The following is a 15,088-nucleotide window of genomic DNA, read 5'->3' as shown; positions in this document are numbered from 1 at the left end:
ACAGGAGAAACTGCCACAAGCAGGCAGTGAACTTTTTCACTGAATTACAGAACAAAAATGTATACATGGACACTGCAATAAAGCAATTTAGGGAGTTATTTGAATTCTTCAAAGAGTTTAGAATCTCTGGTTTTCAAAACTGCTACTACAGGCTTAGAAATAGAAATTAGGTTTAAAGATCATCACATTGAACAGAAAAGAATGCTATTTTAATACAAAGCTTTGGATGAACCAATTATTAACAAGAAAGGCAATTTTTAAATACTTTTTTCCTTATAATTAAAGATACAGCAGCAAGAGGAATAAACTGGCATTTTTAAGTATATACAAATCATGTTTGTTTAGAGATGGGGTCTTTCTCTGTCACCCAGCCTGGAGCGCAATAGTGCAAACACAGCTCACTGTAGCCTTGAATTTCTGTGCTCAAGCAATCCTACTGCCTTAGTCTCCTGAGTAGCTGAAACTACAGGCATATGCCACCATGCCTGGCTAATTTTCCTCTTTTTTTTTTTTTTTTTAGAGATGGGGTCTGGCTATGTTGCCCAGGCTGGTCTCAAACTCTTGGCCTCAAGTGATCCTCCTGCCTCAGCCTCCCAAATAGCTGGGACTACAGGCACACACCACCATGGCTGGCTCCTACTTTTGGTTTCTAATATGACCTCTACAAGTAACAAGAATTGCCAGAGGAAACATAAAAAATATTACATAAATTTACATCTAGGCCAGGCATGGTGGCTCACACCTGTAATCCTAGCACTCTGGGAGGCCGAGATGGATTGTTTGAGGTCCTGAGTTTGAGATCAGCCTGAGCAAGAGCAAGATGCCATCTCTGCAAAAAATAGAAAAAACTGGCCAGGCACAGTGCGCATGCCTGTAGTTCCAGCTACCCGGGAGGCCCAGGCAGGAGGATTGCTTGAGCCCAGGAGTTTGAGGTTGCTGTGAGCTAGGCTGACGCCGCAGCACTCTAGCCTGGAAAACAGAGCGAGACTCTGTCTCAAAAAAAAGAGAAAAAAAATTACATCTAAAATTAAATTCAAAGTTACAATGAAATTGATTTGGATGAAAAGTCAAATCTTTTTAGAAAAATGTTCTGCAAGAATCATCAGCTCTAAATGTATAAAATTTATATTTTAAAATAATCAAAAATTTATCACAGTGTTTTCACAACCTATAAAATATAACAACTCTAATAATAGTTGCATCAGCAGAAAGATCCTTCTCAAAAGCTAAAATTATCAAAAATTATCAGCAATCTTGCATTTGGCAAGAGCAACTGAAATCACTTCCAATTATACTGACTAAAATAAACTTGCTACAAGTAAAAATGTTGATGACCTAATAAATGACCTATAGCAATAGATGACCTATAGAAAAGCAAGCCAGAATACTGTATGACCAGTCAACACATAAAATATTATTGTATTATACAAAATTGAGACCACAAATATTTTCATAACTTAAAAATTTGTTATTCATAAATCACTATTACCCTTACTATGCTTTATAAGTAATACAATATTTGTGAAGAAAAATGCTTTATATTTTATAATTTTTAATGGCACTTTTTTTCTGCTTTTTGAACAAGGGGCTTCACATTTTCATTTTCACTGGGCCCTGCAAATTATGTAGTCAGCCCTGGCTGGAAAACAAAGACAGTGGGTAGGAACAGCCTCACAGCTGGGATATGAGACAGAGGTCAACAAGTCTGGTGCCCTTTCAGACCTACTAAGAAAGCCGTTTAAGATGAGGGAATGCAACAAAGCACAGCCTACTAGATCACAATCTTAATAGGTAAAGCAAAGGCACGTACAGTTTTAAAAATCACCATAAAATTGATTATCCATGTAATAAATTTTGAAAGTCCCTACTCTAAAATATTCTGTCACTTTATAGTGGATCCAATTTTTCCTACAATTACAAATGAATAAAGAGTAAATCCCATTCTCTTCTCCAGAATAAAGTTTGTTAGTTTTTTATTAGCACTTTCTCACTCAAAAGTCATTTTTCCTTTTATTTGCTAACAAGGTTATGCTTAGCTAGCAATGATTAAATAAATCTATGGAAATAGAATGATCTGATTTATAAATGCAAAACCACAAATCTTGGCAGGGCACAGTGGCTCACACCTGTAATCCTTGCACCCTGGGAGGCTGAGGCAGGAGGATCGCTTGAGGTCAGGAGTTCGAGACCAGCCTGGGCAACAGGAGACCTCATCTCTACAAAAAATAAAAAAATTAGCCGGGTGTGGTGATTAGCACATATAGTCCCAGCTACGTGGGAGGCTGAGGGAGGACGATCACTTAAGTCCAGGAGTTTGAGGTTGCTGTGAGCTAGGCTGACACCATGGCACTCTAGCCTACCCAACAGAGACTCTGTCTCAAAAAAAAAAAAAAAAACAAAAAAACAAAAAACCACAGTTGGAATAAAGATGCTCACTCAATATAATGGATCTTTCCAATAAGAAAAGTAAATTGTTTTAATTAAAAATTTTATGATATGTCCATTGGTTATAAAAAAATAAAAGCAGTATATCTTATATATGAGGGGCTCAGGAAATATCTACTCTTAAAAAAAAAAAAATGAATGCTCAAATATTCCCCAAACACACTGTATTTCCCCAAACACTATTCTCTCAGGCATTAATACAAACGTAGCCCTCCACCTGGTATATCCCTTATGCAACTGGAAAACTCCAATTCAGCCTTCATGACTCAGCTTAAGAGTGACTTATTCCAAGAAGCCCTTTCTAGGTCTCCACATCAGTCTGAGATAGATGTTTGTCCTCTATACTCTCAGAGAACATTAGCACATACTTCTGTTATAACATTATCAACGAACCAACAATGGCTAATATTTTTGGCTTCTCCCTCATTAGACTATGTACTCCCTGAAAAGAAGGTCCTTCTCCTGTCTCCTCAGTATACATAGCACAGTGCATAACCTACACATACTAAAGAAATGTTCTAAAATAAATGAATGGCCAGAGGTTGAATTCCAGATTCAATCTATCTATATGATCACAGGCAAATCGTTCACCATTTCCGAATATAGGATTTTCTCATTTATAAGGTTTAAGAGGCTAGGTGTGGTGGCTCACGTCTGTAATCCTAGCACTCTGGGAGGCCGAGGCGGGTGGATCTTTTGAGCTCAGGAGTTCGAGACCAGCCTGAGCAAGAGCGAGACCCTGTCTCTACTGAAAGAAAAAAAAAAAAATAGAAAGAAATTAGCTAGACAACTAAAAATATATATATAAAAATTTAGCCGGGCATGGTGGTGCATGCCTGTAGTCCCAGCTACTCGGGAGGCTGAGGCAGGAGGATCACTTGAGCCCAAGAGTGTGAGGTTGCTGTGAGCTAGGCTGATGCCACAGCACTCTAGCCCAGGCAACAGAGTAAGACTCGGTCTCAAAAAAAAAAAAAAAAAAAAAAAGTTTAAGAATATCTCATCATTTTATTTTACAGGACTGATGTAAGAATCAAACAAGCATTTTTGTATAGCACTACAAATTTGCACATACTTTTAAGGATATTAACCAAACTCCACTACAATAAAATCTATGAAAACCAGTCATGAATCCCTTTCATTAAAGTTGGATTTAGACCTACTAAATCCATTCTGGTTTTAAAACAAATATACGAAATTACTTTTCTATAATGTATTACTATCAGTTAACATGTGCACCATCTTACATTATCACTGCACACAATCACTACGGACAATCCAAAACAACCTAACAGAAACAGGGGAATAAAAACAAGGAAATGCAACACCATAAATAAATAAAGCATTCTTTGGGTTTATGGTTCAAATGAATGCATATTAATACTATAAGAACAGTAAACTTTCCAATAATCGTGTCTCCAAAATCAAAACACCTCCTACATTTTAGTATATGGGAGGATGTGCATAGGTTATATGCAAATACCATGCCATTGTATATAAGAGACAAGCATCTGCACATATTGGTATCTGCAGGTGTGGGGGGAGGGTCAGGAAACTAATCCCTCACAGATGCCAAAGGATGACTGTACTACCTTATTTGGTAGCTTATCTGATAACCTAAATAGGACTGAATATAGACGTACCACATTTAGAAGTTTTCCACTAAGTAATAAAATGTAACATTTATAGTATTATGTTAATTTTAAGAAGCAAATGGTAGAGTAAAAAATTATAAGAAAAAAAAAGTAAAAGTTCTGAAATTAGAGTCTGGTAATTTAGGTTCTGGATCAGATATATCACTGACTTGCTCTGTGACCTACCTTGGGCAAGTCACTTCTACCTCTTTGAACCTATTTCCCCATCTGCAGAATGGAAGGGAGAACGCTTAGACTAAGCTCTTATTTTTCAGGGTCTCTAGTCCCTGACAGAAGATGATAGAAGCTAAACATCCCATTAGCAAAAATGTATGTTTGCACCCAAAAAATGTGATATAATTTCCTCCTGATATCCATCCCAGCCTCTGTCAGTTAAGACCTCTGTACTAAAAGATCTCTTAAGATTGTCCTGTGCACTAAAATATGCTCATTTTCATAAAAGAACTATATGGATTACCTAATAAAAAAATTAAGCAAAAATATAAAAAATACATTACTACTTATACTTTGAATCTCAAAACATATTAACATTTGAATATTGTTAAACATATTAACAATTAAAATACAGCAATTTTCTATAAAGAACGTTTCCTCAGACCCACAGATTTATTTATCCATGCTAAAATCACTTTTTTATCCATGCTAATATTCTTTAATGCTTAATAATTGAAGGAGCATTAACAATTTTAACTATCCCCAAATGAATTAATCTACTTCCTTTCTGGTCCCACTATCCTCTATGTTAAGAACCAGACTGGTAATAGACAAACTTGAGTTTTACCTCTCATGTAAATTTGGATAGATTACTTAGCATCTACATGTTTGAGTTCCTTAGTCTATAAAACGAAAATGAAAGTAATAATAATTACCTCACAGAGTTACTGAGGATTAAAGATGCTAATATATGTAAAGTTGTTGGCATACAGTTCCTTGAACATAGGAAATACTCAACAAATGCTAGCTATTATTAATAATAAATTGGAATACAGTGTTCATACTGAGAAATAATGCAGTAACTGCTACTCTTACACATCTTTGGCATACATTTTTGAATAGTAAGTGGAAATTTCCAAAAAGTAATTTCCTACTTTTAATAACATAACATTTTTTGCAGCACTACTCTCCTCTAAAAATATATAAAGCATGTAAACAGATTATCTATATGACATATATGAGAGATGGTGGAGTAAAGTGGAAAGACACTCAGCTTTAGAGCCAAAGAGAAGAGTTCAAAACCTAACTCAGCCACTTAGTAATTATGTAACCCAGGTCACTTAAACTCTTTTTCAACCTTGTAAAGCTGCTGCAAGGATTAATAAAATACTTAAAGTATGTAAAGCATCAAGCCCAATATCTGGCACTCAATAAACAGTACATAAATAAACCGTATTATTATTCTTCTCACCTATCCCCTTAGAGGTGATAAAACTAGCTTTGCCCAGGGAAGAGGGAACGTACTGGCAAGCACAAACACTTCATTTATATCCCACCAATGATGAAGGACACTAATTTTATCTGATCAATGTGAGAACTAAGGTGGGTGTTTTTTGGGTCACATACTTTTTCAAGAATCTAATGAAAATGTGGCCCCTAGCACCTAGGAAAATTTCAGGGATTTCAGAAAACGGTGTATATCAGGGATTTTTAAGAATCTTGTATTAATGGGGATACTAGCAACTTATTTCTGGACTTGCTTAAGAATTTGAAAAAGTTACTCGTCAGTTTTGTGACAAAATGATACATTAACTTCACTCATAAACAAAGCAAATGTTAATAAACTCTGCTTTTATTAGACTGTGATTTTTAAAGAAGTTAAAATATCTGGTGTTGTGTGAAAACAAAACTTGATTAATAGAACTACAAACTATGCTATAATTAATTCAAATATTCTTAAATGTGATGCTCGAACACACTTACACCAAACCAAAAGGAAAAGGAAGCTCAAAAGGGCAACAACTCTGGCTGCACACAATTCTTAGGCAGTCTGAATCAATACAAGTAATAAAATGAACCTCTAACTCCCAAAAATATCTACAAACACGGAAGTCATTATTTACAAAAACAAAGCTGAGCTAGCAAACACAAACACTGAATGTAGTTGATCTTTACTTCCACTCCCAGCATGGAATACTTTTATCCTTTGACTTGGATTTCTCAAACTCCCCGAGTAAACAACCTAATCAAACTCTTTATAGTAGTGTAACAATGAAATCAAAGAGTACCGTAGATTTGGTTCTCCAGAATGAGCCAAGGGAGCTCGGTACTGGACCAAGTTTTGCCCCAATGACCTTGGTCTCAAAGATTCCCCTCCCTCCCTCCTGCTGGTCCATCCACGTGCTGCCGGCTGCGGTTACCCCAGAGGTGGCAGCATGTCAGGGAAGTGCTAGGGGACCCGAAAGCACGAAGGGAACAGGGGTTGCTAACAGCACGCGGGCCGTGCCATCCCTCCTCTCCCGACACCAATTCCCCAAGAGCGCGCACACAGCCCTTCTCCAAACCAAGACCAGCGGGATAAACCTGACCTCCCGCCCCGCGCCTAGATCTGCGACCCGATCTGCAGAGCAAGGTGTAGAGTGAAGCCTGTGGCACAGGAAACTCTCTTTCCTACACCACTATATTCCGACACCCGGCTAGGGTACTGGGCAGTCAGGATAAGGGGACAGCCCCAGGAAGGAGGGTACGAAGGCAGAAGGAAAGTAGGATGGAGAATCCTGCGCCACGCCACCGCCACCTCCTCCTCCACTTCCAGGGCTCCCTGAAGGCCCTTCACGGTCGCCAACCCAGCAGGCAGCAAGGCCTGGCGTGGCAGGGTCAGCCAGAGGCCCGCGGATCCCGGGGCCCGGGGGGCGCGGCGTCCTCACCATCAGAACTTTGGCCGCGTTCTCCAGCTGAGCGATCACTTCTGGGGGCCCCAGCGCCGCCGCCATCATGGTCTCTCTTCAATGACGCGCCATGCGCTGCATTCTGGGAGCGGGCGCCGCGGCCGGCCAATCGCCGCCGCGACCCCGGAGCCTCACGCGCTCCCGAGGCCGTCGCAGCCGCCGTCAACGCCGGCGTCGCGGGTTCTGGGCGGCGGCGATGGGACGAGAGTGAGCCGGGCCGCCACGCTGGGGCGGGGGCGGCTGCAGCCGGCGCCGGGCGAAACCCTGGCGGTTGGCCCCGACGGCGGTAGCCGCGCGTCCGGCTCGGCTCCGGGCCCCGCGCATGCGTGCTATCCGGTGGCGCTGCCTCGCGGTCCCCCGGGCTCGCGCGCCCAGCTACCCGCTCGTGCACGCCGCCCCGGCCCGGACGCCAGCCCTCTCATCCGTTCTCTGCTCTTCACACCGCCTCCCCAGGCGCCTCGCAGCCCTCCACGCTCCAGCGCCGCGCAGGATTTCTGAAACGTGGACCCGTTTCCCCTCTTCTTTCTCCTGAGAGCGCACCTCCTTTCAGGACATCTGTCTCCTGCCTCCTACTTCTCTGTTCCTTCTTGCCATAGGGAGAGAGCATTTCAGGATGGAACGCTTCCTTTTCCTAACGGAGGGCCTTCTGCAGGACAGTTGTCCTAGTGTATCTGGACAGCGGGCCGCTGCGAGACTAGAGCAGAAAAATCCGTCTTTGTCTCTCGCTTTTTTCACTTTCCAAGGGCTGTTTCACATAGGAGAGGGAGAAAACAGGGGCAGGAAAGCCTGACCGTGACTACCTGGCTCCTTGAATCCAGTAAGATCAGTTTGGTCGAGTTTAAGGAATTCATAATAGTAATGCCAATTATGGAATCTGTGTTGAAAGGTACATTATTAGAATGTACCTTTCTAGTAATCCAACCTTACCTCCAGGGCTTCAGTTGCCTTTACCACATTCTAGGCCAGTGGTCCTGACAGCAGTATTCAAACCAGCTTTAACTGTTAAATTGTTTGGGTGCGGAGTTTATTTTTGTTTGTTGGTTTGTTTGAGCTGACATCTACATTTCTGTAACTTTTACCTTTTGGTGCTTGTTCTGCCTTCTGAAATTACACAGAGTCAAATTTATTTCAGTGTTTGTAAGTTTCTTCTGTTGAAATCTTCCTATGTTTCTTCAGCCTACTTATAAGTAAGCCATTGAAAAACATGCGGTTTCTTGTATTTGATATCTCTACAACCTGAAGTTGAGAAAGTGAATTAACAAGATTTTTATTGCTTGAGAAACAAAGGAAGTACTTTTTATTTTATTACCAAAGGGTAAAATAAGCCAAAATGCAATTAATGGTTCTTTTAGAAACTAAGTGTGTAATCATAGTGCCTAACATAGACACTTAATAGTCAACCAAGTACAGCATTCTGCAAAAAGATTACAAAATGACTCTAGCTGCTACAAAGAGTAATTACCAAAGGTCGGTGATGTATCCGCAAAAGTGTAGATAAATGAATAGTTTGTGACATTAAATGTTTGAGGCTTATAATGCTTCAGATTAGGCCTTGGGTTCCAAAGCATTTGTTTTGTGCAATTACGTAGGAACTTTGCAACTAGACCCCTTTAAAAAAAAAAAGGGGCCGATACAGTGGCTCATGGCTGTAATCCTAGCACTTTAAGAGGCCAAGGTGGGAGAATCACTTGAAGCCAGGAGTTCAAGACCAGCCTGAGCAACATAGCAAGACCCCTGTCTACAAAAAAATGTTTTAATTAGCCAGGAGTGTTGGCATGCACCTATAGTCCCAGCTACTTGGAAGGCTGAGGCTGGAGGTTCCAGTGAGCTATCATGATGCCACTGCACTCTAGCAAGGGCAAAAAAAGTGAGTCACTGTCTCAAAAAAAGGAAGGAAAAGTATGCTATCAATTGTGAGGATGAGGATGCTTCCTTTCAAATTAACAGTATTTTGAATTTTGAGGCTTTATAAAGTGGGTTATGCCTGGGAGCCATGGATTTCAGGGAAAAAATTGAAGTTGTAGAATCTCAATATTGGAAGACACTTTAGAATTTGCCTACTAGGGCTGGGCGCGGTGGCTCACGCCTGTAATCCTAGCACTCTGGGAGGCCCAGGCGGGTGGATCGCTGGAGGTCAGGAGTTCGAGACCAGCCTGAGCAAGAGCGAGACCCCGTCTCTACTAAAAATAGAAAGAAATTATATGGACAACTAAAATATATATATACAAAAAAAATTAGCCGGGCATGGTGGCGCATGCCTGTAGTCCCAGCTACTCGGGAGGCTGAGGCGGTAGGATCACTTAAGCCCAGGAGTTTGAGGTTGCTGTGAGCTAGGCTGACGCCACGGCACTCACTCTAGCCCGGGCAACAGAGTGAGACTCTGTCTCAAAAAAAAAAAAAAAAAAGAATTTGCCTACTAGTTAACTCCCTTCAATGCCTGACTCTTGTTATTCCTTGATTTATTATTCAATAACACACTCCTGGGGTGGGGGTGGGGGTGGAGGGGTTAGTATTCCAGCCCAGCCATATGTTCTTCATATCCTAAAATAGAAGAGAAGGAGAAAGTTGTTCAAATTCAAATAATTTCTCACTAGGCATGAGAGAAATGTTTGTAGTCTAGAACAGGGTAGATACCTGGTTAAAAGTTTCCTGAAATCAAGCACGTTTTACAAATAACATCCTCTCTACTTATAGAGTATTCCTTACACAACTATGATGCCATGGGATCCAAGATCATTCCTACTTACTCTTCACCAAAAGTGATTAGTTGAGTATCATATATGCGTTTCCTTGAAAATACAGGGTTATTTGCTTATTTGGGGCATTTTTATTTCTTAAATGGAAACCTGTGGGATTTGCTTTATAGCCAACTTTACTATATTTTCTGTCTTTCCTAAACTAGTGGCTCTCTGGGAACATTTGTTAAACAAAAATATAGTTACTATCTCTGTTGCTGACATCATGGTACAAAGAAGGAAAAGCCAACTATTGTGCATAACAGATAATGATGCTTTAAGGCCAGAAGAGAATGTAGATGATAGAATCTTAAGATTTTGCAACTGAAAATACGTTAAGTATTCTCCACTAGTAATTAAAATGCCACATTTTCAAATGATCAAAACAAAACATTACAGTCTAACATACTCTCTTGAAAAATAAAGAATATCAGGAACTGAACACTTAGAGTATTCCCAAGTGCAGGCGAAACCTGAGAAAGGCCACTCTGGACTGGCTGCCAGCTGCCATCATCAGACCCACAGCCACTGTGATTGTGAGCCCCGCCGTGTGCATGTCACCGTGTCAGATGCCATCCAGCTTGTGTTATCAACCTTGCTGTGGTTACAGCCACAGTCTACACACTAAACCCAGCTATGCGTCTTGCCAATGCAATCTTGCAAGTCATAAGGGGAAGACAGCCAAGAATCCTGGTAGATCTCTGTAAATGCATCCATCAGCCTTGCTGAGGTGGCACACACCTGTAGTCCCAGCTCCTCGGGAGGCTGAGGCAGGAGGATCTCTCCAGCCCAGGAGTTTGAGGTTGCTGTGAGATAGGCTGATGCCACGGCACTCTAGCCTATACAACAGAGCGAGACTTTGTCTCAACAGCAACAAAAAAAAATTTTAAAAAATGTTTAAAAAAAAGTTCCAAATTCTGAAACACACACACACTAATTCAATTAGGAAGAAAACCTGCAGTTATATTCCAGGAGAGAGAGAGAGAGAGGTTATCTATGAAAAAGCTTGCTCTGTGAGAATAATCTCTTCTTGAAAGTCTGGCCCATAGCCAATATGTAACTGTTAGTGCTGCAGCTTAGTTATCTGGACAGATCAGTATTATAATAAAAGGAAACTATTACATGAAAATGGGTGTCCATTAGGTAATTTAAAAATAGCATCTTGAGAATTTGTTTAATTTTTTTTTTTTTTGAGACAGTCTGGCTCTGTCACCCTGGCTAGGGTGCAGTGGAGTCCTCATAGCTCACTGCAGCCTCAAACTCCTGGGCTCAAGGGATCCTCCTGCCTTGGCCTCCCCGGTTCCTGGGACCACAGGCACACACCACCACGCCTGGCTAAATTTTGTATTTTCTGTAGAGATGGGGTCTCGCTCTTACTCAGGGTGGTCTCAAACTCCTGACCTCAAGCAATCCTCTTGCCCCGGCCTCCCAGAGTGCTTACAGGCATGAGCCACCTTGCCTGACCTGTTTAAGTTATTTTTATCTTTAGGTCTCAATTCCTCACGTAAAGCAACAGTTGTTGAGTTCCACATTTGCTTACTTTGTCTATCGGAACTCAGATGGGCTGGGTGGGATATACTAAATCTATGCCTTGGCAGTATCAATTCAAAATTCTCTCAGTTCAATAAGATGAGGAGCAAGATCCCCATATGGAGTAATAATCGGCAAAGATAAATTGTAAACATCATGGATCCTTAGACAAGAAAATGTCACATAACATTTGTTTCTTCCTCACACTGTGAAAAAAACACAGCTGGGCATGGTGGCTCAGGCCTGTGATCCCAGCACTTGGGAGGAAGCGGTGGGAGGGTCACTTGAGGCCAGTGTTAGGTCCGGGGCTGAGAGGGAGACACACAAAGCCTCATGTGTAGCAAAATGCCGTTTTATTTTGAGCATCTGGGTGCAGGTGGGTGGAGGCCAAAGAGCGTCCACCATGAGGGAGGGGAGAGCCCTGGGTTTCACAGAGGGTTACTCAGCGGGGAGTGAGCAACCCCTGCAGAGACAGGGGAGGGGGAGCTTCGTCCTTACCGGGGGATAGGGATGCCTGCGCTGCAGCTGCCTGTGGTCCGAGTTAGATTTACAACCTTGGACTCTACAGACTCCTGCGGCTTTTGTTTCCCAGGCTTTATGATCGCTATCTAAGTATTCCGTCCTATACACACGTTTCGGGTTCCCATCCTAAGCCAACCTGACAGCTAGGAGTTGAAGAAAAGTCATTTGTCATTAAAAAGCCAAGTAGCATTAAGTGATTCCTGTAGCACTCACAATCTGATTATCAAAGGACTAGATGTTTTAAGGTTTTTTGATGAGGTAAGGAGGGTCTTCTCTTTTTATTTTTCTCAAATAACCATCGTAATCTAGAAGTGAAGATGAAAAAGCTTGAGATTGGTTTTCTGTCTTTGGAAATCAGACTTCTAATTTTTAAAAAACGATGTGACCTACTGAAATTTAGAAGATTCCAGTTATCCCAGTAGTTAGCTTTTCTGCCTGGTTGGGTGGTTCAAAATAATTAACACGTTAATTTTTTAGAGACGAGTCTAGAAAATGGTGACATTTTAAAAGCTTTCAAATGTTGACACAGAAGGAAAGCCATGGAAAGAATAAGCATTTACAAATGATCAATAAGCATGCAGAAAATGTTCAAGTTCACTAATACCAACACAACTGACATTTTATTCCTATCAAATTGACATGTTTTAAAAGATAATACCTAAAGTCTGCACAAAGGTACTTAAAAAGAAAAAGTCTCAGGCCACACCCCCAACTCCTTATGCCAAAGGGACGGCAAAGGCTTCAGGCACCTGTGAAAAGCTGCCCGAATGTCCTTCCTTAAGGAAGTCCCTTCCTGGCCTCCCACTGGCAAGGACATGCAAACCGTGACTTCAGGTCCACAGGCCACGTCCAGCTCCTAAAACTACGGTCTGTCCACTCCACACCAATGGCCAATTGCAGGTTTATCTCTACAGGTGACAGAACAGACCAGACAGGATCTGACCTTCCTCCACCTACCCAGGGACGTGTACATAGCTGATGCTTCCTTTACTTCCTGTTTTTTCTTCTAACATTTCCCTTATTTTTTGTAAAATGTAGATTTCCTGGGACTCACAAGAATGTAACCATTTCGCCTCACCACGGCCCCTCTGTATGACTTTAAATGCTGCCACTTCCAAATTCCCCTTTGGCAAAACAAGCACAGGTCTGCCTGTGGTTCGCGTTTTTCCCAGGCGCCTCCTCAACTTTGGCTTAACAAACTCTATGGATTACGACCTTTGCCTCAGCACCTATTTGGGTGGACAGGTACCACAGAGGAGGTTTAAGAGCTCAGACCCTGCAGCCATCAGCGCCTGTGTGGCTCTGGGCCGCCGCTCAGCCTCTCTGAGCCTCGGTGTTCTCCTCTGCAGAGCGAGAACAGCACTGACACCACAGAGGGTTAAATTCATTAAGTGCAGAGTACTCAGAACAGAGCTTGACACAAAGCAAATGTTAGCTACTATTATATTTCTCTAGGACACACGAGAAACTGGTACCCGTGGCTGCCTCAGAGGATGGGAAAATGTTATCTTTGTTTTATTCTTTAATTATTTCATTTCTATATTTTGTATAAACGTACAACAAATGTTTCATGCAGGTTTTCTTTCTTTTCATGTTCCAGAATTGTGGCTGACACCCAAACCCCTGGACAAAAGATGTTAAGAACTCTACATTCTATGTTCTGGAGCCGTTGAGACCCCTCTGGGCCTACTGAGAAATGTTTTCCTAACGGGGACAGAGACCTGCTTACTCCTGCACACTCTAGCTTCCCAGACCTCCTTAGTGTCTCCGTAATATTTCCCCAGGGCCCCCAGACCAACAGAGCTACCTACCTAACTACATTCCATTATCATATAGCTGGTTCCCACCGCAACTTGGTAAGTATTTGTGCCTAAAAACCTAGTAGCCGTTTTATTTGAAAGTTCATATAAATTGAAAGAAAAATTGCTATTTTTATTTTATTCTTAAGTAAGGTAATGGCACGAGTGTGCCTCGGGCACTGCAAAAGTCCTTAAGCACTGGAGCAGAATTGGCCACTGCCACCACCCTCATTTCTATCCCACATTGATTTTCTTTCACAACGTACTTGCTTTTAATTGTGATGACCACAAAATCCCAACATTGCAAAGATACACGTTAATGCAAGGAACGTATTGTGTTCTAATGTTGAAACCGTGAACTACCCTGAGCTAATACTGTAGAGTGGCATCTAACAGACACAGCTATGTTTCCCTGAAATATTTGAAATGGCCCACTGTGCCCCCGTGAATACAATACCCAGGCAACTCCTGACCTCAAGCGATCCTCTCGCCTCGGCCTCCCAGAGTGCTAGGATCACAGGCCTGAGCCACCGCGCCCGGCCATACATTTTTATTACTTTGGAAAATACTTCAGTTCTGCAGCCTGTTCCTTTTTTTTTTTTTTTGTTTGTTTGTTTTTCAGCTCATTAAGGGGGTACAAAAGATCAGGCTATATACATTGCCCATGCCTCCCCATCCCCCCGAGTCTGAGCTTTAGTTATGTCCATTTCCTAGACAGTGCACATCACACTCATCATATGGGTGTGCACTCCTCCCCTCCCCCCACCCCATCCCCCCCAGAGAGAACTTCAAACGTGTCCATTCCCCAGGCAGTGCGCAACGCACTCATCAAGTAGGTATACACCCATCCCTTCCACCCAGCCCCGACCTCTGTCCAATACCCAATTGGTGTGAATCCCAAATGTGCACTCAGGGAAACCAGTTTGCTGGTGAGTACATGTGGTGCTTGTTTTTCCATTCTTGGGATATTTCACTTTAATAGAATGGGTTCCAGCTCACTCCAGGAGAGCCAAAGAGATGCCATATCGCCATCATTTCTAATAGCTGAGTAATATTCCATGGTATACATATACCACATTTTGCTAATCCATTCATGAATCGATGGGCATTTGGGTTGTTTCCACATCTTTGCGATTGTGAATTGTGCTGCTATAAACATTCGGGTGCAGGTGTCTTTTTTATAGAATGACTTTTGTTCTTCTGGGTAGATGCCCAGTAATGGGATTGCTGGATCGAATGGTAGGTCTACTTGAATCTGTTTAAGGTATCTCCACATTGCTTTCCACAGGGGCTGCACTAGTTTACAGTCCCACTAGCAGTGTATGAGAGTACCTGTCTCTCCACACCCACGCCAACATGTATAGTTTTGAGACTTTTTGATAAAGGCCGTTCTCACTGGAGTTAAGTGATATCTCATTGTGGTTTTGATTTGCATTTCCCTGATGATTAGAGATGTTGAACACTTTTTCATATGTTTGTTAGCCATTTTTATTTCTTCTTTTGAAAAATTTCTATTCATGTCC

The 15,088-nt window shown here is 41.9% G+C and overlaps 1 protein-coding gene across 2 annotated transcripts in view; it reads right to left on the bottom strand.

Annotated features, from left to right (window-relative positions):
• The window catches only part of XPO4 (exportin 4), a 92,752-nt gene extending 85,657 nt beyond the window's left edge, over positions 1-7,095 (bottom strand). For both annotated transcript variants that reach the window (XM_069467445.1, XM_069467446.1), the window contains exon 1: positions 6,959-7,095. In XM_069467445.1, coding sequence (XP_069323546.1) covers positions 6,959-7,027 — 69 coding nt within the window. In that variant the 5' untranslated portion in view covers positions 7,028-7,095. The remainder of the gene's footprint in view (positions 1-6,958) is intronic.
• Between the last annotated feature and the right edge of the window lie 7,993 nt (positions 7,096-15,088).

This window comes from Eulemur rufifrons, chromosome 4 (genome assembly GCF_041146395.1).
Source record: "Eulemur rufifrons isolate Redbay chromosome 4, OSU_ERuf_1, whole genome shotgun sequence".
Lineage (NCBI taxonomy): Eukaryota > Metazoa > Chordata > Mammalia > Primates > Lemuridae > Eulemur > Eulemur rufifrons.
This window is presented reverse-complemented; position numbering and strand designations above follow the sequence as displayed.